A 26,034-nucleotide genomic window follows, 5' to 3' on the forward strand; every position below is an offset into this window, starting at 1 on the left:
TAAAAGCAGTGAAACTTGTTTGCCACAGTAGCTGTAAATCAGGCCACAGAAATGATTTGCTTTTACTGGTTTTCAGAGCAGGTCCCAATTCACTGTCAGTGAGAAAACTTTACATTAATTTCAAGCAATTTTAGTGGAGTGGTTGAATTTCTCATTAGAATTGAGACTGATCTGGACCTCTTTGCTTGATCACGGAGGAAATCATTCCCCACTTAAATGGTGAAGTTTGGTTTTCACAAGGACTTGGTCTAAACAGCAAGGGACAGTGAATGAGACACTAAGTGCAAGACTGACTTTTCTGTGTGTGAGACCCCTCTTCTAACAAGAGCATATACAGTGTGTGCAAAATGGAATTATTCTGGGATCATCCACATAAATCCCCAGTCTACCTTTCCCTCACACACAAGAGTTCAAGATTTCAAGATAGTGAGTGGCCACTAACCCGATTTTCCCCAGTTCAACATAACCTGGGAGGTAGCCTTTATTTTCTTACTGCTGTTGATACAAAACCAGGATGACATTGTGTATTTCCCTGTCTTTCTTCTTTTTTTTTCCCCTTTTTTTTATCTTCAGATGCCACAGTTGATTGTCTTCTAATTTAAAAACAACAGTGAGAAATACTGATCTTGAGCATTGTTTAACTGTTTTCCACATCTGTGTTGTTTGTCTACACATATAGCTGTGGCAGTGTAATGATGCAAGGCAAATTCACAGAAGAACTGTAAAAATAAATATTTTGGACATATTCTAGTCCTCTGATGTGCCATTCTTTTTCCTTTTACTCAAGTCTGATCACGTTTTTCGTCATAGATATTTACTTTGATTTAAACTTACAGTACCCCCACAAAGCCTAGCATAGATTTTTATGCAAATGTGGTTATGCAATATCAATTTGATCTGTTTGCTTTGTAAATTAAGTGTTGCTGATATCTGTATCTGATGACTAGTGAGAAATCCAAACAAGTGTTAGACCTGTCTTACAGATTTGGTTGGATCTAAATATCATGAATGAAATAGCTAAGTCTGGAAGGGTTTAATTAGATTTTCCCGCAAGTCATAGTCCTGCTTGAGTAATAATTTCCATATGAAGCACCAGCTTATGTCACCTTACCAAAGAGCCGATAGACTTCGTGTGCTGAAGTATTTGTGAAGAATTTTGTGTACCAAAATTCTCAGTCTTACCCCAGTAAAGTCCAGTGTTGAAGATATATGAGCTTCACTATTGAGGTTCGTCTTTATTGACAGAATAAAGCTCCAGGCAATTAGAAAAGTGGCATTAATTGTATTTAAATTTAGATGGAAGGTAAAGATCACACTCAGGTTCCTCAGCTGTCTTTTTCCGTTGTAGGTGTATAGGCATGGGAGGGAAGGAAAGCCGTGACAGGAAAGTCTAGGCTTATTATCTCTGCCAGCTGCATGCCTATGGGTGGGAGGTTTTTCTTGCCCATATCTCCTTCATAATTAATCTATGCAAATAGTAGCAGACTATCACTTTTTACTTTTCTTTAAATATTGTTCCTTTTTCACTCTTGAACAGTTTTATTCTGCCTCCTTTAAACTGTGAGAGTTCAGTGGTATTTCCAGGATTTAAGCAATTCCTTGTAATGGATAGAGAGGAACCAGGGCAGGCTCCTCTGCACTAAAACACAAACCAAGGCCTTGAAGTTTGAAAGGGCACCTGATGTTTTGCAGAGGATAAGTCAGGGATGAGTGACTGTATATGGGTAATTCTCAAAGGCAGTATCTGAAATTAATCATCTTGCCATTATCATACTCCAATATACTTTTTTTTTTATTGTAATGAATACTAATTAAATGTTAATTTTCAGGTTTTTTAATCCTGGAATTATTACCTTTTTGTCCTGGATTTTTTTCCTTGCCCAAAGTCTGGAGCATGCTGATGGGAAGTTATCCATCATTTACGTATCCAAGCTCAATTGTAATTCATGTCCAATACAATTTCATTCTTTCCTTTTTTTTTTTTTTTTTTTTTTTCCTGCTTATAATCACATTGCTCAACAGTTGGAGGATTTAGAGTTGAATCTCAGATTGGTGTAAAAAAATCTTACAAAACATTTTCTGCAATCATTAGTATTTTTTTTTAATCTTGAAGGTACACTCACGTTCTCCAAAAAGCCTGTGTTTCAAGTATTTGAACGCATACAAGACAGGGCAGTGGTACACATAGTGCAAGCTATGTTTATTAGCATGCAAAGGGCCATTGGCATTTAAAGATTTTTCAGGCATGTTTGACAAATTTTCTAACTAATGAGATAATGGAAGAAGACTCAGTGTGGAAGTGCAGCTCTAAATCCAGTTTGCAAAAATTGAGGAAGTTAATTTTTATTACTCCATCAATGAAGGTAATCTATACAAAATTCTGATGTTCTTGAAGTTTTTCTATGGTCCCAGATGACAAGTATAAAATGCTTCAGGGGTGAAATCGATGCAATGCCATATATGGGAACATGCATCCTTTAAGCAGCTGGTGACAAAAATAACTTCGGTAGAAGTTTTGATGAGAGATGGAGGGTTGTAGCAGCTGTACAAGTTTACAGGGATGTTACTGACAGTCAAGAATAAGAAATAAATAATTTGACTAAATATGGAAAGTCTAAAAAATCACTTATTTCATTTGATTTTTTTTCTGTTCTTCACGTTATTAGTAATATATGCAATGCTTGGCACTTTGTTTCCTATAAGTTAACACGTATCCAAGCTAAGTCAACTAATTTGTGTTTTCTCTCTGGAAAAAACAACAACAATGCCCATACAAATAGTATTTCAATATGCACCAATTACCAAAACATCAGAATCTCAAATAACTTTCAGTATCACTAAATATTAAATCATAAATAGAATACAATTTGCAGGGTTGTTTTTTTTTTTTCCCCTTCAAAATGCAAAAATTGGAGAAAATCTTTTTAAGCGCCTTTCTCCCCAAATTGCCTAAGGGTATTTTTTTCTTTCTGTTACTAAGGGGAAGAATTCTTCATCACAGAAAGTCCTGAGAGTTCTTCTTCCAAAAGATGTGTTCTTTGCAAGGTCTTTGACTTCCAAAATATGCAGCCTGGAATATACATTCTCTAATACCTTGCGAGAATTTCCCACTTCCTGCAAGCATGTATTGCCTTCATTAAGCTGATAATTGTAGTATTTCACAGTTTCCTTGGAGCTTGAGCAAAATAAGCTACCTTTTAAGATTTCTGTATTCTAGAGAACTAAACAAAACTGAAAACCTAATTTTTTTACAGTGATTTTGTTGGCCATTTTTAGTTCATATGTGTAGTCAGCTTCACTGAGAACTCTTCGAAAGGTTTTTTGTTTTATTCTGTTATTTTTATCTCCTTTGCCTTCTTACACAGGATGAAGGACTGCTTACATCTTAATTCTAAGCCACGGTTGTACTCAGATGAAACAACCTAAAAACAAATTTGCCATGGTTTTTTGTTTGTTTGTTTGTTTTGTTTTGTTTTTTCTATTTTTATGTTTCCAAATGGGACAATTCAAGTAAACTTCTAATGTTTCAAAAATTGATTTCCCTGGAAGGCTGGGGCCTTTTTGGTGTCTCATGTTGAAAAGATACATTGGTCAGACATTCTTGAAAATGGAAGTGTCAAGTTTTCTTAAGCTGTGGCAAGATTATGGAATTCTGCTGGAATTCATTCTAGTACAAAAAGTGACAGGTATAGGTAAAGTACAATGTAAAAATGAAAGCAGATGTTTTTGTGTTTGTTCTGTTTTTGTTTGTTTGTTTTTAACTACTTGTGTTAATAAGAAATGTTAAAATCATACACTTCACTCAGTTCCATCTTCATAATACCATTTACTTATATTTCAGCTGTCTAGTGAAAGGCTTTGACTGTTAATGCTTGTTTCTTAACAGTTGTCATACAATAGTACTGTGAAAATCTGATACACAGCCAGTGGTACTATTTTAAAGACAAGATCTGTAGGTTCCGACTGAAGTGAGGCAATTCCATTTACTTACATTCCAGTGAGATCTGACAGCTAAACTGCACCATCTGCTTACTAGAAAGCTAATGCAGAAAGAAACAGGTTTAAACTTGCTTCTGTGAGTTTTACATCTATGTAACATGGAATTGTTTCAACATCAAAAGAGTTGTCTAAATCTTCCCCATCCTGCTTTGCTTTGCTTACTTTGTTGCATGCCATTTGTTCTTTTCCTCTTTGCTTTCTATTTATTAATGTACATTTTTTTCAATGATTTTTTCTTTTTTTAAGATTGAACCTTCTCAATTGAATGTGCAACATATTCTAGCAAAATGTTCCTTCGTATTTCACTTAACTTTCCCCTGCCCTCTTATATATTCGGTCTTCACTTCCCCAGTATTTAAACTACTAGTATTACTTACCCCAGTACCCCTCTACTCAATTTTCCTTTGTCTTCCTTATAAGTGCATATTTTTTGAGTAAACCATGTTCATGAGATTATTGAATTTGTTTTATTACTTTTTCTTTCCCGGAAGTGAACAGGAATTCAACCAAAATAGACATTTCCCCCCTCTCTCTCTTCCTTGTCCTGTTCCTTCTTTGAAATTCAGGCTTTGTTAATTACTTAGAGCATGATTTTCAAGCACCAGTGTTGTCCTTTTCACTTCAAAGAAGGAAGTGTTGAGAGGCAATGCCAGTAATGGCTGACATCTGTGGTGATCTAATACGCAGCATAGCAATAATCAGGACTGACTCACTTGGTTTTGTTGAAGATGGACATCAGAAAACCTATTGTACGTTGTCTTAAGATATATCTTCATGTTGTGAAGTGTTATTGCTATTCATTCTACTGTTGAATTTTATCTGAATCTAATGAAATCTAATGAATTTTTCAGTAATACCAGAGATCAAAAAATTCAACAAAGTATAACTAAGTTTAGGGGATTTTTGCATTGAACATTAACTTTGTTTTGTTACTTGGTGGTCTACTTCATGTAGTTTTACTTATTTACCTAATTCACTTATGTTTATATAAGTTTTAAAACCAGTAGTCTCTTTAGATTTTAACGGAAATTAAATGGAATCCTAAGTAGCGTATTAGTTTACAGAACAAATTTCTCTGTGTTTTTTATCAGGGCAGATATGATACCTGCAATGTGTAGAAAGAAGCTTACTCTCTAAAATTATTTCTGTATGCTTTGATATTAAGCAAGAAGCTAATTGCAGTGTGTGGTACTTGGTGTTAAGTTTAATACTTTATCTTTCTGAAAACTGACTCAATTTCATCTAACTTAAATCCTTTATCTGAGATATTTATGGATCTTTACATCCTACATAATACATTTCTAGGAGGTATCATTGCAACTACATTAGATATAGTTGGGATCACAGCTCAGGTTTTCAAAACAAAACTGGAATATTTATGTGTGTCATCTACTTTATTTTGCAAATTAAGTGCCCATTTCTGCCCTGTTTACAGATTCCTACACCTCATGCATAAAGTTTACGTCTACATTATTAACTTTGTTTGACAATATTTGTTTTGAGTATCTGGCTATGTAGTTGTTTTGGCTGGTTCATCCTGAATTTGGGGTTAGTTGCATATACATAGGAATGCTTACACTCTAATTACATGTCAAAATGTCCAAAATAGTATTTTTCAACTTGAAAGCAGAGGTACCTTAGCCTTGGATTTTGATGTTTAATTTATTTATTCCAGTTCTGTCATTAGCTGTATATTATAGCATTGCTGCTTTATTCCCAAACAATCCTTTAAGAAAATAGATTTCCAATGATGGTTGGTAATTATTAATTTACATGAAATCCGAGAATAATTTTTATTTAACAAAACAAAGATAATAAAATAAATCTTACACTTAGCTCAGTGTCTTTGTCTTAGGTCCCAAGTGGGCTTGTTACTTGTCTGGCTTTCAGAATAAATGCTATAGAAATTCTGCTTTGTTCAGGAGCGTAAATCTGAAACTCATATTCCTCTGGGGATATTCCTTCATCTGATGTTAACAAACCCCTCTTCATTGTATTAATCTTCATACATATTGATTGAGTGGTGGCTGAGGGTGTGCTGCACTCCACTGACAGACTTTCAGAGATAAAGAAATCATTCATTATGATACCATTCTTTTCAACAATGTTTTTTTCTCTAACTCATACTTCTAACAAGCCTAGGTTGTAGAGCTAACAAGATGTAAATAACCAAATGAGATGTTTTCAGGAATAAATTGTACTTGTAGAGTAGTACAGTAAAACCAAGGCAATCCTCTCTGAGTTTCTATATAAAAGAACACAGATATTTAATATTTTTTGATCTTCTACATTCTCATGGTTCTATAAGATGTTTGGAAAAGAAAATATAAGATTGGATCATATAAAACCACTTTGACTTTTGTCTTTTTATAGCTGTAGCCAGTTTACTTCTTCAGGTTTAGTTACAGCCTACAAACTTGCATTTCTGCATTTGACTTGGCATAATAACTGGCGTGATAGCAATTGCTATTCCTTTGATTAAGAGAGGGTTTGTCTTTCTTGTCTCCATGGGAGTAAGCATGATATAGAAACTCATGCAAAAAATAACATCAAAATTGTATGTCTGTGGCGTGGAAAATAGTGAGTGGGAGGCAGTAAAAATGGAATCTGTTCAATCCAAGAGAAAAAAATAAAATCAGTAATTAAGACTACCAAGATCTATACAGTATAGTGAAAACAGAACATACATCTGTCTTAATTTTAACAGAAATTAGATGTGCTATAAGACACTATTTTGAATAAATTTCTTGAAGTGGAGGAAGAAAAATATGAGTTTAAGTATTATATGAACAACTCTCCAGTTTTTTTTTGAGTTCTGTTGATGAATACCTTATACTTTACTGGGCCATGTTCAACCTTTTGTTAGAAAAGAAAGTCCTCCAGAGAGCTGTGCAAGTTATAAATGTATCTTGAGGCTAAATTTGGTGTCCTGTTGAAGAAGTTACATGCTGACTGTTAAGGTAGCCCGCCAGTATTTCACAACAGAGTAAAAATGGTTGTACCTCCAAAAGGTGAAATTGCTGTAGAAACCCTACTTTAAAAGACAGATGTGATTACCCACTTATAAAAATTGTAGAGGAACTCATTTGGCTTTTAGTTTAAGCACAAAATATGTCTCTGCACTTAACTAGCATGCTAATCATCCCCTATGTGGGGGGAAATTGAGCGGATCCAGCTCCTCAAACCACTTGGCTATTACATTTCGTATATCTACAACAATAATACAATTCTGCAATTTATATTCTTTTCTCCTAAAATCATTCTGATACAGTTACTGTTGATGAATTTCCAGTCAGAAATAGGTCATTTAATAAATTGTTCGTAGCATACAGCAACCTCAACCATTGAATGTGTCTCATCCCAACTTAATGTTAGATACAAGAACAGTGATGCCTCACACCATGGTTTGAACTGGCTGTATCTTTGATACTATGAACTTTGAACTATGCTGGAATAACCTCACTGTTATTCTTTCTCACTCTCTCTTGAGAAGGTTAAGCAATGCCAACCCTGTGTTGCTTGGTTTTCTTCCCTTGATTCTTTCATCAGTCATAGCTCAAAATCATCTCTACGCTACAGTTAAATCTGTTTGTGTTGAGTTGGTGCCATTTGCATTTTCTTTTGATTCCTGCTGAAACTGCATATAGATCTTTTAGTAGTTGCAGTGTAATTACTCAATTTGAGTTTTGACAGCCTATGTGTAGCCGAAGTCATAAGAATGTGTTAATTGAGTGCTAATAACCAGAAGTTGTTAAGATCTCAGTTTTATACCAGTCATAAAAATGGTAGCTTCGTTAGTCTTGGCTTCTAAAATGATTTTATGCATTTTAGTGCTGGACAGAAGAGTCTGGGAGTATCCTGTGCTGTATCACCATCAGCCAGACAGTCTGTGAATATTGTTTGGAGAGGGTCTTCCCTCACTCTTTCACTTTCTCTTTCTTGTTCACAACACATCTCTTGAAATCACAGGATGAAGTATTACTGCTGCGGCTCACTACAATACACCAAAAGTCGTATGAAACTTGATATATTTAGTTGATATCAAAGGTAGGTAATGTAGATTCAAGAATAGCTTCAATAGTTTTTATTCACTTTTGATTAGCAGTCAAAAGATTTAAGTTAATACAGTTTTTGGGGGATATGTAATGATTTTCATACATATGCTAGAATCTAACATGGGTGAGCTGCATTTTTACCAAATCTGTGCAAGTATCACCCAGGATCAGACAAGTAGATACACTGGGGAGACCTAACTGGGAATAGTTTGGAGTGTTTCAGGGAAGAAATGTATTCAGGCTCTGTGCTAATAAGGCCTCTGCTCATATGAGATGAAGCTTCAGTGTTTCTTGAATATTAGTAACATAGGTGAGAAAATTGTTAGCAGAAATCCAAAGAATGGTGCAAATTGAGAAAGTCCTTTAAAATAAAGAACTCAGTAGAAAATTTCTACTGACTAAAATGATGTAACACTGCACTGAAACAATACGCAAATGCCATTTGAGACACAAAATGTGTTTGAAACATCATTTAGAGAAAAAGGTAATTTCTGGCTAATGAAAAATGCTTCTAATTCTAAATTCTGCTTTAAATTTTATGAAATTTTACAATAACCAAGTTCAATGGGTAGAAGTCAGTTTACCGAGATGGTATTACAGCTTAGTATTAAACTTGGATAGAAATTGCAGCATTCATTTTGACACGGGTTGACTGACAGCAGCTTCATGGTGAGGATTACCAAGACATAAAACAGTGCCAGCCTCTTGGAGAAAAAAAATCTAAGGCCTTTCACAATAAAATGAATCATGAAAATGATGTTATTAAATAGCAAAATTATAATTTAACAGAAGAAATTGTTGGGAAACAACTGGGAATTGAAAATATCACGGAAATTTTGCAATAATGAGTAGAACACAGAGAATGTCTGTATGATCCTCTTTTGATAACTTTTTCCTATTGAAACCATTGTTATGTTGGGCTTTATTTTCTATCACCTTTCTGTCCCAAACACAAGTGAGTTAAAACTGCTACTGCAAGGGAGTGTATCCTTATATACTAATATTTCTGAGGATTTATTTGTGTTTGCTTCCATGTGAATCACCTGTTTCCTTTTTCAGGTGTAGTTAGAGAAATAAGATTTACTGTTAAAGATGTATACGCACTTTCTTGTATCTGTAGTACTTTCCCACATTTTCATCATGTTTGTTCTCAGTGATTGCTTTCCCATTTTAATAAATGTTGTATATGTATATGTATACGTGTATACATATACATATATACATTTTATGTATACTTGCCATATTTCTGGGGCAAAGTCCTCTGTTAAACAGGCCTCTTCAATCACATAACAAAATTAAGAAGAGTGGAGCAACTTCCAGTAAAATATGTACAACGATTAACTGAACTTCAGATATCTTACAGCATCAGGTTGATCCTTGAGTCAAAACTGGAACAGGGAGTGTATTATTCCATCATGAGGTTCTGTAGTTTATGGCAGAGCCTGCTTTTCAAACATGCAGTTGTAACACTCTCCAATCTTTTTCCCATCCAGCTTCCCACATATCTGAAAAAACAAAGGGCTATTCCAAGGCATAATTATTCTGCTTTTGTCTTTCTTCTGTGTTTCTTTTTGTTTTATTATTTTGAGTTTAGATTGTTCATTTCATTTTCAAAACACCGTAACTTCTCTAAGGAACTAAATGGTACAAACTGCAAATCTCTGTGTGTAATTACAATATGATTTTAGCAGTAAGATTCGATCTGGGAGTCTCTTTGTCCTATTTAGGTGCGCAAGCCATGGAAGTACGGAGGTAAATCTGGAGGTGGATTTTTTTGGGGAGGGGAAGATCAGTTTCTTTTATGCAGTGCAAATTCAGTGTAACATAAATAACTTACTTACATGTGGCTCTTTAATCAAGTTCTTAATGTGTCACCTGCAAAATTTGCTTCAGGTTCACTAAGCATATGGCTCATTTATGTCTAGTACTCACTGCCTCAAGAGAGATAAAGGGAACCAACCTGGGAGATTGAATGTCAGAAGCAGATCGTTCATGAATTTTCATGAATCCAGCCTGGCTTTACTGGCAGGGCTTAAAATATGGCAGAGAAACACCTACACACAACCACCCTGTTGCCATCGCTGTCAGTCTTGCCTGTGGGTACCAGGGCAGGGGGAGGTGGGAGCAGCCGTGCCTTCCCCTTGACTGAGCTCTGTGCCTGGTATCATGGGATTTCTGACTGTGGGAGAAGCAGGTGCCTGTTTACATCGGGATGATGGTCACTAATGGTTCAGAGTAGTCAGTTGCTAACCAGAGCGCATACACAAATATATACATATTTACTCCAAAAATAAGAATATTCTTGCTTTGTAGAACAAGCGGATAAAGTCAGGTACTGTAGCAACTTGTGTTCATGTAGTGTATGAGAATTTCTTAGCCCATGACAAATAAATAATTGTTAGCAATTATTTATATTATGCTGTATTAAAACTTCTTAAAAATGTCTCCTCCCTGGTCTGGTATTAAATAATGTATAAATCAGTATTTCAAAAGCAACTTGTGATTTGGATGACCTTTACTTTTTTGGCCAAGGTAGCAAAAGGGATCTCTGTTCACAATTACTTGTTTAGTATACATGGCTGAATACACATAGCCATACCTTCATATACAGGAGGAAGAGGGCTTCTTGTAAACCAGCTCATCTAGAGATTGCAGTGATACGAAATCAGTTTGAAGTATGTTAGCAGTGTTTTAACTGGATACTAGTGAAAGTTACAAGCAGGTTCTCAAAGCACTTTTTTGAATTGTAGATCTGATAGTGTGGCTCTTAACCCAGTAAGCTTTATTTAATGAATCAGCATTAAAGATGTAGCCAACACTGGTGGAGAAATCCCTTGGGGCTCATAAACTTAATGACATCTACCTGGCAACTAGTTCCAAAGTAAGTCTGAGCAGGGGAGTATAAAATAACTCTTGATGGTAGGAGCGAAGTTCATACATAATTTCTGAAGCATTTCAGGACACGGATTGGACCAGTTTGCACTTGCATGCAGACTGACTTATTTTCTTTACATGTTCATCAGTGATCAGTACTTGCTGCTTCTTTATTATCACCATCTTCATTGCCATCATCATGCTTGTTCTTTAGTGTGTATTCAACTTTGAAGTTGTACAGATAAAGTGATTGTGATCTCCTGAGTGATTCTGGCATATGAAATACTGAACAATAGGAATCAGAGAAACAGACACTGTAATGTATGCTGCCGTTCTTATTTCTAATAATTTCATCAGGGCTGTAAAAAATCCTATTTTGAGTCACTCCTCTTGTGCATTCATTTTTTTTTTCTTGAATTAAATTATCCTCGATTTACATTTTCATGGCAATTTTAGAAAGAGAGGCTGGAGCTTCTGATTAAAGTCTATTTCACAGGAATATCAAGACAATTGAAAAAAAATGCATGCTTGAGTTTAGCCTGAAGACATTTGACATTTTGAGGATAAAGACTGGCCTGTATTTTTTCACTTTCCATTTGAGTATATTCACTGCCTGTAAAAAATCATGTATTTTGTAATATGTATGCACTTCTTGATTCAAGATTTTTTTTTACAAAAATGTCAAGGCAAACATGTTTACTGAACAACCTACTGGCTATTTTAATACTTCTGTGCTGATCCCTGTTTACGAAAGATCTTAATATGTAATTTTCTCAATTTAGAAAAATACAAACATGAGCTCTATTTTAGCTATCACCAAAGCTATCTGTAGTATTTAATCTATTAACGTGCTTACACTTTACCTACTGACATAAACAAGGTTAATTCTTAAAATGCAGTTTTTTTGGTGCTTTATTGCACTAGTCTTGAGCGGAAATCTGTGCGCTTAAATAAATAGTTAACAGTAATTACAGCTCAGTAGTACTGTGTAACAAGTTTCAAAGGATGTAAATCTTGTTCTGATTGAAATTGGTTTAAAAGTTGAAAACAAAGGAGAAAAGGCAACAAAAATGTGCCATTTTTCCTTTAAAAAACCAAAACCCTAGAACACAACTAGAAGCTATTCATTATCATGTTTTGTAAATGTCGCTCTCTTCATTGATGCCAACTGTTTTGCTTTGTCTTTATCTCATTTCTGTTTACATATCAAACAGTGCTAAGTGCAAGGCAGCTTTTTCTCACTAAGCAGAGTACACTGTCCTCTCACATTCATATGGTGGATCTAAAGAAGTAATGATGTTTGTTGTAATTTCTTATTATGCAACGCTGAAAATGTAGTCCATGTTAGTACCATTTATTTTTGAGAGGTGGTATCCTGTATTTACACACTCAATATCTTCTGCCTCATAATGTTTGAAGAAATTTTGGAAAATTTGGAAAACGTATGTAAAACTATGAAGTCATTCATTCCCAGTCTAGTAAAACAATCCTTAAACACAATCTTTATTTATACCTAAGTTAAAACTTGGGATGGAGGAAGCTGTTATGGGAATAGCTATTAGAAAAATATAGCATATTTCTGAGAAGGACTTAACAAATATTTAAAGTGAGGACAGTAAACTGACCTAGATTTTAGATAACTGATCATATAAGGGATAACATTTCATCTGGAACTAACGTGTATCTCTGCTACTGCAATTTCACCTTAGCTAAAGGTAAAAATTAACTGAGCTGGTAATATTGAATTTTCAGTGATGACCACTATGCTTAATCAGGGTTGCTGCCCTAAGCTGGATGGGAAGGAGTGATATGCACTGCACAGGCAAAAGCCACACATTTTTCACATGATTGTGCAGGTACATGGTTCACTGAGCATCATTAGTAAGGGGAAGGAAAGGATTTAGCTTGTTAATCTGTGCTTCTTAATATAGTGTCACATTAAATGACATCCACAACACATACATCGGTTGTGTTGGAGCTGGAACTTGATTATGAAATACTTCTCTACCCTCCTATGACGTTGATCTTCTTGAGGATTTTCTAGCAACAAAGCATCAATTCATGAAGATTTGAGACTTTGTAGTAAGGGAAGTCCAATTAATACTGTCTTTGTTTTAAATATTGAAGTATAGATATTTAAGATGTAAGTTAAGATTTTGTGGCCTATTGTGTAGCATAGCAGAGACACCTCAAATTGTAGGCAATGCTGAAGACTAGGTTTCTATTACTACTTGTTGCCTGCAGTCCATTATGCACTTCATCTGCCCTTTATTGTGAACCAAAGTGCACCATAGAGTGCCAAGTTTTAACTTCCATTGATTCTTCATATGAACATTTATGATAATACTAAGATTGAAGTGGAATCATGAGATCAAACACAAGCTTGAAGTCAGTTACACATAAAAGTTTTACTGAGTTGGGAAAACATAGAGTAGCACAATAAATTTTCCTACTTCACAGTACATATCAACCCAGAAAGAAAAAAACAACAACACTTCCTCCATCTTATTCCAGTGGCCTGTAACCACTGAACGTGGTTTCATGAGTGCATGATCTGTGTTTGTTTTTAGAACAATTGATGCAACGTTGCATAGAAGTTAGCACAAAAAAAATACTTGTGCATTTATGAATGTCACTTAATTTTGGCTGATGGCTGTAACAAAATCCTTTACATCACCAGAATTAGATGAAAGCTTCAAATAGGCATATTCGAATCCATGTGGTGTAAGTGATGTGCTCTTCTCCAAGATATGAACACATTGTTAAGTGCTGTCTGCTAAAGCTGAGACTTGTCAGCCAGCTCATGCAAAACAGTGACATGACAATTCTATTTCCTGCTTGTCAGCACTATTACAAAGAGCTTAGATACCTCTGCCTGCTGGGAGAGATGTGCAGGATATCATATTGAGGATGAGGATGGTATTCTGAAACCACATTCATTTCTTACTTCATTTCTCTATTCTTATTTTCTTCAGTTGGACAGCACAGAAAAGGCTTGGATAACTTATGCATCTGTTTCCACATGGATACAGCATGACATTCTACAAAAAATGGTGGATGTGCTGGATTGTGTAAATAAGTAAATATGAAATATCAGGATCTTTTTTCTTAGCTATTCGGAGTTAGTGAGTGAACACAACAGTATTATTTGTAAGTTGTTTTTATTAAAAAAAATGGAGGGATTTATAGACAAAATCCAGGATTTTTGATTCATAAAATAATCCGCAGTGACTTGCATTGCACAAATTAATACTGATGCTGTCCTGTATTTAGTTAAATATTTGTTTTTGTTAAATATTTATTCTTAGGCACTTGCGTGTAAAAATTCTTCACTTGCTGATCTTGGACTCCTTTACCAAAATAAATATTCTAGGGAGTGTGGTCAGTTGTGCTAGATAAGAGCTGATACGATTCTTTTTCTCTCGTGTTAGCTACATAGAGAACTGCTAATAGCAGAGAACTGACACATTGGCAAGTGGATCAGAAGAAGAAAGCAAACCATAAACCTCATCATTCCTCAGAGGAACCAGTTGCACTGATATCTCACAAAAGAACAGATTATGACATTTTCCCCTTTCACCGACTAAAGAAACATAAACAGAGCAAAACAATATTTTCCTTTACCCTTGGTTTGAAAGAAGCCTCCAGAGATCAGATCCAACTCTTTGTATCTAGACAGGATCTGCTGTGCAAACATGCAGGTTCTTTGAAAATCCACCGCAGCAGCTACAGAACAGAAAACTTACTGATTCAGAAGTTAACGTCACAACTGTTTTAGCTGTGTTCACATTCATATTCCTGGTTCTTACCAGGAAGATGATTTGGTTATTCCTAAATCTTGGAAATTGTGATTTTCTGCCCCAGCGTGATAGTTGGAATAGGAAAAATCTCTGTAGTGACTAGTTGAATCCCATCTTTTCCCAGTTAATGCAATGTAGAAGTTAATATCTAAAGAAGGTAAGATTGAACTCATTCAATGTACTTGTTTACCTAGAAGCTTAGTAACATTTTCTGAAACAAAAATCTTATCTTCCCTCACTGGTTTTGTATGAGAAAGGATTATTATTATTAATTCATTTTGCTAGAATCATGAATAAATAATTTCATGAGGAAGGTACAAGTCATTTATTGTCTAGATAGAAAATCAAATTGAATTACCTTGGAGATCACATTACCAGCATTAATCATAACAATTCTGATTTTGTCTTCTGTTATTCTTTTTATTCTAGTGCAGCTCAAATGGGATATATTTTCCTAAATTCCTGGGGTTTGTCCTAAGCCTTTCTAAATCAACTGGTGAAACTTTTCTGACTTTATCCAAATTCTATTTCCACAGCTATTGAAGATTAAAATAAATAAATAAACAAGTTCCAGAGGAGATTTTCTATGATTTCCAGTCTGTAGAAAGTGGTCTGTGTCTTGAAATTTTATGTTAATAAACTGTTAATATTCGTTTTTCTTAATCTTTATTATCTCACTTTTAAGAAGACTATTTAGATGTTGGCCAAATATTTATTTCTGAGATGAAAAGACATTTTAGTCCTCATAAAATAATTAGGGTAATACTACTTGTTGAGGCAGTATTATATGAAATATTTTCTACTCTTTTGGCTGACAGATAAAGTACTGACAGTGAAAAGAGCTGCTGACCTAAGCAGGGGATATGGAGAGCACAAATCCTTGGGCTCACACATGTAAGATTGTTTTGATTTTAGAACATCCTGCGTGAATAATCCTGTTGTTTCTTAAATAAAACTAATTTGTCATCAGATACTTCTGCTGTGATGTGAAAGCTGTAAGAGCTAGATAGTTTTTGTGTTTTAGGAACTGTTCAGAGGTCAAGGTAATGCATCCAGCATTGATCTTTCTCTCCTTTGGGGTCAAAATGATTATTTTTCTCAGGTTCAAAAATAGGTATATTCTAAGTTCACTGTGTTTCATAGAATAATTCATTTTGTCAGGGACTTCAGGAGGTCCCTGAGCTTGATTATTGAAGATGTTAGCTGTGATATGTGAAATCTTTATTATTACTAAACACATTTATTGGTCTGACTTACCAGCTGTAGTAAGATTTCAAGACTTCGAGCTAATCTTTATATTGTGTATTCTCTTATTCCTTGTATGGTATTCCCTTATATCAAACCTACTATGGTCCAGGAAGTTTCACAACATTTAGATGTGACAGCACTCAGCTTCTATCAGCAGGTATAGCAAGTGGTTAGATGTTAACTTAAAAAAAAAAAAAATATATATATATATATATATAAACATATGTATAAAATTTTCTATCATAATTCTGGACTTTAATCAACATTTTTATAGTGACTTAGAAATACTTGGTAATGTAATCCCACCAATCTCTTAATTATTCATGGCAGAATGTATTTACTTCAGAAAAGCCTTATGAAGTGTCCATCTGGCAAAACCAGAACTTCTTCTTTTTCCTTAATTGGAATCCAACTTTAGCTCTACTGACAAAAGGGAATTTCTGATCAAGTGGAAGCAACCTGCTAATCTTCTTCAGACAGCTTCACTGTCAGATAGGAATTGAACTACTGTAATGAACTGCAGTTTTATATGATAAACAACAATAATGTGTGTGTGTGTGTGTGTGTGTATACATGTGTGATGTAGAGAGTCTGTCCATATAGAATACTTGAACATTTCAAGTGTTGGTTTTTATGAATGCAGCGTGGTTAGGTGTTAGGCTGTGTTTTGCTAATATGTTATTTGTTCTGTTAGTGAAATATCAAAGTTTGTAACAAACCTCTGGAAGGCTTGCTCCTCTAGGGTCCCTGTGACAACATCTCTCTTTGTGATCAGCCACATGTATCAAGGGCCTTTTTTCCCTTATTTGGCAGCAATAAACAATATGGTTTGAAGTACTTTACGTTTGTAGTTGTCCAAACATTTAGTGCAAAATATCATTTGTAACCCTTTCTTTTGCCAGAGATTAAAGAGGCTCCCTCTGTGATGTACGTCAATAGTTCAGGTCTCCCTTGAGACTCCGATGACTTTGATGGCTGTAGTTGGGAAGTATATGGATATCTTGAATTCTGATCAAAGTGTAAGTCAGCTTTTCAACATCAGGGAAGTAGATTCATGGCCAGAAAGTGATTGTTTTCTGGCTTTGTTTTGAATATACTTACGAAAATCAAGAAAAGCTGATTTTCGAAAGCCTGCAGTGTTCTTGACTATGCTAAACTTCTCTGGCCTAGCATGAAGGAACTGGACCTGGGATGTGAGACATGAAAGTTCAAACTCCATGCTCCAGCTGCTTTGAACTCATTTTGAAATGATGTGCCTGATGCACAGAGTAGAAGAGCTATAGGTATTTTCTGCAGGCTGTGCTGAGTAAGCGACTGTAACCGAACTAGGGATAGCCTCTTCCCAAATAAATTCCCTAATTATCAAATTTGAAGATCATCATTTTCTTAGCTGTTCATAGATTTTAGAAATGTTACAACTCAATTAGAAAAACCAGAATAAAAAAATACTTTCACCTTCTGTAATAATTTTGTGACTCCTACTTTCCTTTGCTTTTCTTGTAAGGAAATGAAACGACATGTTTTGTTTTTGTTGAATGAAGCAGAATACTTCATTTGATACTAGATGCTATTGAGATGCAGTTCAAAAGAAAATAAATCAATTTAATTTCAATCATTCAAACCAGAAAAAATATTGTATTGCTGAGTTTTTTACAGAGGCAGCTGATAGTTTAAACTTTTTAGTCTTAGTTCTTTGCTATTTCCTCCATTGTTGAAGCAGAAAGTATTTCTTTAAAGAAAACTTTTACCAGTATACTTGTCTTAGAAACTTTGGAATGTGGATACACTACAAAAGTCATTATTATTCAGGTAAACTGGCATTTGTCCCTGTATATTTCTTCTTATTGTTTGAGATACGGATACCAAATTATGATGTGTGCTGCGGGTGTAAGTGAAGTAATATAAATGATGTTGATTGTAGCAGTTATAATGAGAAAAGTAAAGAGTAATTGTTAACTTTTGCAGTTAATACAAAAACAATTTCATGTAATAGTAAGCACTTTTAAAAAATATTTTTGGACAAAGCATTAATACTCCTACCTGAAAATTTGATGTATGTTATTGCCGTGATGGCTGAGAAATTATTTACCGTGATTATGTACCAGGCTATGGGCAGCCTGGTCTGGTAGTTGGCGACCCTGCCCATGGCATGGTGGTTGAAACAAGATGATCTTTGAGGTCCTTTCCAACCCAGACCATTCTATGATTCTATGATTAATTCATCTTCCTAACAGAACCCCATTTTGTGGATCAGTGAATTTCTTTTTTAAAATAAAATAAACATTCGCTGATCACATGTGCATAAAACTTTTTTGTCTGCTGATAAGCTGTCTAACGAGAATACTAATCCAGTGCAAATGTTGACATGGCAGCATTGAAACAGATGGTTAGGCAGTCAGTAAAAAGGAGGTAATCATTAGAAATGCATAGACGAGTTGGTTCATCACTTTTACTAGAGATATAAACATCACTTTTCTAAGCATCTACCCTCAACCAGAATTCTCAACTTCAGCCAAAATTTGAGAATCTTTTTCTAAAGCCACAGTAAACAGTGTGGGTGTGCATTTGCAGAGCGAATTCACATTCAGAGATAAATAAGTAAGACAAATTGAACTCTGATAAAGTAAGTCCACAATTGGTGTGTAACCTATGTGCATTCATTGGACGTTATGGAGCATCCCTTCTGACACATATAACAGTAGTCCTAAATTTTTCAATAACAAAGAAATTAAGAGTCCCCAGGTATGGTTTGCACTTGTTACAGAAACTTACAGAAACATCGCACACACTCTAGTAATAGAACAGAATTTCATAAATGGGATGGCTCTAACACTGCAAGTTATGATAACAAAAAGGGAAGTTAAAGTAATAACCAGAAGTTACATAGTAGGTTCACAATAGAAATTTTAAGCAGTTCTATCCACTTCTATCAGCAGCAATGCAACTCTATCCAAGCTGCCTGAATGTCAAGAGAAAAAAATGCTCCATAAATGAGAGAGAAGCTGCACTTACTAAAAATATTTGCAAATATTTAAAAATATTTACTACAGAATAACGATGTGCCTCCAGAGAAATGTGTTTAATTTGTGTTAGAACTTTTAGAGTATGAGACATCTCTTTCCTCCTTCCTTATTTTTGTAGGAAAGGTGACAATTTAGAATTCTTTTTGAACTCTGGTTCTTACACATGAAGAGGTGAAAGTAATAGTGTTGGTACTTAGGATGTCTCAGGCATTTGTCATCTTTTTCATTTGGGGTCTTTAAAGGGCTAAGAAGGAGTTGGCAGGAAATAGTTTTACAAGCACAGAACAGTTTATATTTCTGTCTAAATTTTGCTGTTCTTCTAAGGTAGAATGAACTTAAGAGTAATTAGAAAAAATGTGGTCTGTTTTTCCTTGTTCAGTCAGTATAGTGCACTTACTCTGTTCTAGTGTACAGTTTATGTATTTTGGGGAGTTGTATGATATCCATCAACACTTCTAGGCACTCTATGCAATTTGTCCACCATTAATAATATGTTTCATGTAATAAGCATACAATAATTCAATGTTCATGTCTTCAAAAAAATTATTTTTCATTACTCTTAAAATAATTTGGAAAACAGTGTGGCTCATGACATGTTAGAAAATACCTTCATTGCCTTTAGACTAGGGAAACTGATTGTAAATTCAACCGCTCCTTAGGAAAAGTCCAACTTCAGCCTTTTCCAAGGGCACCAGCACACCTGCTGATTAAAACTGGAGGAGGTTTATAGTAGGAAAGTCACGTTGCCTTCCAGCAGGCATGTCCCGGCAGATGCTGCAGTTTATTGCTGGGTTGATGGAGCTACGGGTGCCTGGATTGGCAGGTGCCCAGTTTGCCCCACTGCTGTATCAGCAAGAAATGCTCGTGCTGACGGCGAGAGTTGCCGCATGTTGGTTCGTATCACAGCTCTGCCTGTTCCTCCAAGGGAGTCAGCATCCTGCGTCACTTTGCTATGCCATAGCCTGCCTTGATAAGTGTTTGTGGTGTTCATATACTTTCTGTTGCTGCAATATCCAACAGCACTTTAGCTATGCTAAAAAGAGCTAATGAAGTTGAGTTGCCTAGATAAGAACAGTATAAAATATTCTCTTGAGCGAAAGAGAGTATCTCCTGCTCAGTAACCTGTGAGACACAGAGTTCTTCAGCAAGAACTTCAGCAATGAGCCTTCTTTGCAAGCATGGCCATAAAATTCCAACTCCTCCAGCCATTCAACAATAGGATGTTTTGAAAGCAAAATAGATGCTGCTGCAAATCTCCCAATTACAGATTGATATTGCAGCAGGCTGATGCAGCACTGTGACCGATAAAATCACAAAGCAGTTAAGATCTATGGAAAATTTTCTGCTGGATTAACCTTTATACCAGTAAATTCTGTGCCAGGTTCAGCATCAGGTTTATTCTAGCTTCCTTTTGAAACATACAGGCAATGTGGAAAAAAAATCCAAAAAACAGAAAACAACAACAAAAAAAACCACAAATCAAACCCACAGATTTGGCATACACTCTTTATTATCTGCTTCTAGCTAATTTGACAGATGTGCTATCATTTCTATTTACCATTTTGGGGAAAAAAGCCCATGTACTTTTAGTAAGCTCCAGGAAATGCTGTGCTCTGGCAGTGATGAACACAGAACCATGTTCTCAAAGGTTGTATTAATGCATAGGCTTTAGCCACTGTGATATGAGGCTTGTTTGTACTTGAAATGTCTGCTTGTTGAGTTCTTCTGTGGGTGCAGAAAGTGCTTATGCACCTGGGCATACATTTTTCCCATCATTCTCTCTTAGCCCCACCTGTTGAGGTAGCATATACCAATATCAATCCAAGCCAAATCCACACTGGTGAACCCACTATCAATCTGTTAAAAATGCACAGGGTATTTCATGACGTGTATATTGTAAAGCTCATTATCAGCTATGAAGATGTAAATATTAAAGTATTCCTTTACCTGTTTCTAAAAGCTGCATATAATCACACAAAAGATGAACTTTATAAGAGCTACCGCTTTTACAAGATCAGTACTGAACTATCCGTGCGAACATTTTCATTTTGAAATCACGCCCTCCATGGTGCCCTAATAGTACTGTTGTGCCCATAGATGTATTTCAGATGGGTGAGAAAAAATTGTTAAAAAGGTTAGATTGCTGTTCTTTTCCCTAGTCTTTTGTACTGTAGTTTTCGCTTATTCTGTTTTGTTTTAATACTGTTTTATGTTGGTTCTGTTTCTTTCCCCTGCATTAGCTGCTGGGCTAGCTGCCTCTCTTTCTGTCACCTAATCATTATTTTTACAAAGGTTTTACAGTATCCTTTTGCTTCACAGTTTTGTGTAACACAGTACAGCTAAAGGGCTGTATGTACTTTGTACACTGTGTACTTACTTAGTACTTTGTTCTAGGAGAGACTGAGTATGCCTGTCGCCCTTTCAGCTGCTAAGGGAGACTACGATCACAGAATGAAGCAGATAGGAGCTCTCTTCCTGAGCCACGAGGGTTTAAGCAACTAGAGTTATCAAAGGATCTCCTCAAATCTTTCTTCTGAAGGGGAATCTCTGGTACTGCAAGAATGGCAAAAATCTCAGTGGTATAATTTAATTCTGAAATGTTAGTTTACAAGTCAGGCTAAAGTTCAGAGCTGGGGAAGGCACACTGATTTCCTTTTAACAATTCTTTTTTCTGAGATAAATACAGGGTGAAAGTATCCAAACACAAAGCCGAACACAAAAATGAAGCAATCTCACTTCAGTGTGAAATTCAGAAATGTGATTTTTTTTGTCCATGTACAGTGTTCATGTGTACATGTTCAGTGAATGTTGTCCATACAGGCTTTGCAGCTGTAGTCTGTGAGTTTATACCAGCATTTAAGGAATGTGGTGCTAAGTAAGAGCTTAAGGAAGGAGATGGGTAGCACTCTGTCATAGGTACTGTTCCCTTTGATGGCTTGGAAATCTGTGATAAATCTCTGATTAGAAGGGGAAGAGATGGCTTTTAACCTCATCAGCTTGATTTTGCCACCAGCATTGGAATACTCAATATGCTGATTTTCCCCTGTTCAGGTACCTAAGCCAAGCTGGGCTGGAAGAGACAATGCTAACAGCTAACCCTCAAAACAGGGAGAAATTAACAGTTCTGAAAGAAGCTCTTAGTGCTATGGGATTCAATAGCCTGGTGAGTTACACAAGTTTATGTTATTTGCAAATAAAATGGCAGCATTACTTCATGAAAGCAAGTCATGAAGAACTCTCACCAATAACCATTTGTGGAGAAAAGAAGCCTCTTTTTGTCTATTGCTTTTTTTTCTTTTTTTTCTTTTTTTCTTTTTTTTCTTTTTTCCTACTGGTAAAGACCTTGAAAGAATACAAAATACTACTTCACCCCAGGGAAATTACTGTAATCACTTTTAATTAGACACTGCACCAACAATGTAAATCTCTTTCATTCTTAAAGATTCGCAAAACAGCTTCAAGGTATAATATTCTGAACAATTAAATTACATAGATAAAAAGAAACAATCAAATCCCATATGACAGAAACCTTATAAAACCCACAGAAATTTTCCCCCTTCCCACTTATCTTACTGTCCCTTTTAATTTTGTGAAACACACATTCCAAAGGCATTTACTAGCAACATCAGAAGTAAATACATATTAAGTGAAATAAAATTAGGGCAGGGTACATTGAAAAAGCTAACTTAATGCCAAGAAAACAACAAGAAAATAGGTTTGATGTTTGCCTTCAATCTTATTGCAATTATGAAGAAGATATTTAGAAAATTAATCAATAAAAGCTTTTGAAGCACAGTGTGAGGGGAATCACACTGAAATGTGAAGAAAAAATGGGGGGCTGATCATAAGAACTTCTATAAGCTATATATTCCCTAATTAAGGAAGTAACAAATCTTCTTTGGTAACCTATTCCACATTTTGATATAAAGAAATGTTTCAGGTTTGTTGTTAATTTTTCCCCATGAACATTCACGTGGCTATATACGAAATTGAACACATATAGCTACATTTAGCATAATTATCCTTTACTTCTAATGTCTTAAGCTCAGCACCTGGAAAATTGAACAGCAGAAGTTCCATGCTTTTCCAGAATCCCAGCGTTTAGCGCGGGGTTCATATAGGGGTGCATCTCTCCAGCTCCTTCATTAATCTTTTTGTTCCACTCAGGAAGGTGTTTCTTTAATAAATAAGTAATAGAATGCATAGCTAATCACATTTTAAAGACTGTAGAAAAACGCAGTGTTTTGAGATTGAGCTCTTGACCTTGCTGAGAATTCTGGAAGAATGTGGCATCTCAGAGAAGTATGAGTGAGCTTCAAAGCTCCTCCACATCCAAATAGCATTAAAATGATTATAGATTGGTGATCTGTGGAGTCTGAGAGTACTGCAGGCTGATCTATTCTATGGAATAACATAAATAAAATGTTTATCCTAAAAATACTACCCCTTACTTCTAAGATACATGGAGAGTTCCGTGTGTATTAGTTTTTTACTATCTGTTCACATTCAGTAATAGATCAGATGGTCTCTTTGAAGAGCTACATGAACATTTTTAAGCAGTCTTCAGTGAAACTCTGCAAAGTACCTTAATGATTATTAAACGCTTGTTTTAAATCTGAAAGAATATGTACCTTAGAATACGATGCAAAAGTCTTCAAGGGTTTAGAACCTGAACTAAATCTGAGGCCTTCCCAAAACTACAAAAAAAAAAACAACAGCTGTCTTTCCCCCTCCCCCTCCCTTACCCCTCTTCCCCCCTCCAAACACACACAAGTCAGTGTGATACAGTCATCCCCAAACCAGTTCTGAACTAACAAAGAACTGTGCTGTGTTAGTATGGCATTAGGCCTTGCCCAAGAGCAAGAAATAAGATGTATCACCCTGGCTTGAATGCCAGATTAGTATGGTGATTCATTTCTTGCAAGATGTACACTATTCATAGTTTGTCCACAAATAAGGACAACAAAGGTTTTTGTTTGTTTATTTGTTTTTTATATATCTTGGTTTTTTAACCTTCAACTTTGGAATTTTGTAATAGAGAAATAAACCCTTGCCCTGCTTCCATCTATCTCTCACAATAAGAGATTGAAGTTGTTAAAATAGTTTAAAGAATCAAAGCTGCTTAAACAGAATCAAAGGCACTTCAGTCTGTCTCCTAGAAGTGCTGTAAGCTTTTTTTATTGTCCTCTGCTTTCAGGCATTATTAGAAAATGAAACAAGAAGAAAAAGATAAGTCTTTCTTTTTTTTTTTTTTTTTTTTTTTCCCCAAACTGATGAAAAGTTATTCAAGCTTGGTTTTGTTGTGTTCAAAATTCAGTGTAGTCTCACCAGAGGGCAAAGGGGATATATTTCATCTGCAGTTTATTTTTTTAATTTTGCTCTACAAATTCCGGTAAGGCTTCTTGCTGTCACTTCTACACTTATACTGGTTCAACAGAATCAGGTTCTATAGAATATTATATTTCAAAAGTATTTCAAGTAAGAGATGTCAAATACCTTTGCTATACATAAATGACATGTAATGCTATAGTGGTTATCAAATTTCCTGTTTTATGATTTTGTAGGAGCACAGTTCTTATATAACTGACTTGAAAAAAACATCCAAGTACACACATTTTTTCATGTTTTAAGCATTTTTGCTCTTTTTTTTTTTTTTTTTTTTGGCTTGAATTTAAGAACAGACATAAACATTAGTTCTTTTCCTGGTGTAGTAAAAATGAAGGCAGGAAAAACCAAGCCCTTAAAGACATCTGTTTCACAGTGTTAGCGATATCTGAATATAGCATGCAATCATGGGTGACGAGGAAGTTGCTTCTGTTTCTTTGCAACTTTAAGCACGGCTTTTACTGCCAGGAGCCTGCTGTAATTTAAAGCAAGACATTTTGCTCAGGGATGCAGTTGGCTGAGGAAGAAACTGACCTTGCATTTCATAGATACAGAGTTTGACTTAATGAAGAATTCCCATGGAGAAGATGTGTTTCCTGCAGAAATAATGCATCCATTAAAGATAGTTCAGTATTTTTTCCATACGTTCTTGAAGAGGTTTCTTAACTCAGTAGCTGGTGTGATTTATGTTAAAGCAAAAGCTCAAAAGGTTGATCTTATCATTTTATGTCCTCAGTAGGTTCCAGTTTGATTTCTAAATCCGAATCTCCTGTTACTAGTTCTCTCATGAATACTTCTTAATTTAGTGATATATAAACTTGTGGAGTGTGTGTTTCTATAGAGCATTGCCTTTCACTGTTGTGCCCAACAGATCTCTTCTTTATCTTTAATTGTGCATGAAATATGTGCAGGAGGTGGAGAACCTGTTTGTAATCCTCTCAGCAATTCTGCATCTGGGGGACATTCGCTTTACGACCCTGACAGACACCGAGACAGCGCTGGTGTCAGACCTGCAGCTGCTGGAGCAAGGTCAGTGGGATGTGGCCTTGCAAGACCGCTGCTCGACCCTGCAGCAGGGAGCTTGCACTGAGCCACCGATAGGTGGAAACCCAGCTCCAGGGAGCCAGCATCTGCTTCTGGAAAGGCCAGTGCCCCATTGATTGGATGTTTTATAAACTGTGAATTTTTATGAGACTAAATAAAATGCTAGTGTCGTCAATTATTCAATTCAGAGTCAAATGTAATTTCCCAGAAGAAGTTGCAAGGGAGGCTTTGTGCGGCTTTCTTTTAAAACACTCATGTGGTGCTTGTCAACAGCTGAACGATTTGCACTGAGTCAAATTCCTTTCAAAATCTGTGCCTTAAGAGGGTCTCTTGGTTTCACGCTTTGAAGTTTGCCCTGTTGGTTGCTAACAAATCTCCTCAGAGTGGCTTATGGATAGAGATTGTCTGTAAGCAGCATACCTTAACTCCTGTAAGAGACAAAGTCTGCCAAGTGCTGTGGAAAGTCCCGAGTAACCTTTCAAGAGGAAAGAAAGCTGTAATGTAATATGCACACATACTCCAAACTTCACAAAGTGCTGATTATAGTCTGATTATAGCTAATCCAATTGTATATGTTTGTTAATTCTGATTACTCCCATGATAGCG

General features: G+C 35.6%; 1 protein-coding gene across 2 annotated transcripts in view; it reads left to right on the top strand.

The window, feature by feature from the left end:
• MYO16 (myosin XVI) overlaps positions 1-26,034 on the top strand; it is a 345,270-nt gene that overhangs the window by 207,288 nt on the left and 111,948 nt on the right. For both annotated transcript variants that reach the window (XM_052705804.1, XM_052705803.1), the window contains exons 17-18: positions 22,051-22,162; positions 25,296-25,413. In XM_052705804.1, coding sequence (XP_052561764.1) covers positions 22,051-22,162; positions 25,296-25,413 — 230 coding nt within the window. The remainder of the gene's footprint in view (positions 1-22,050; positions 22,163-25,295; positions 25,414-26,034) is intronic.

This window comes from Tympanuchus pallidicinctus, unplaced genomic scaffold (genome assembly GCF_026119805.1).
Source record: "Tympanuchus pallidicinctus isolate F22 unplaced genomic scaffold, pur_lepc_1.0 scaffold6, whole genome shotgun sequence".
Taxonomy (NCBI): Eukaryota; Metazoa; Chordata; class Aves; order Galliformes; family Phasianidae; genus Tympanuchus; species Tympanuchus pallidicinctus.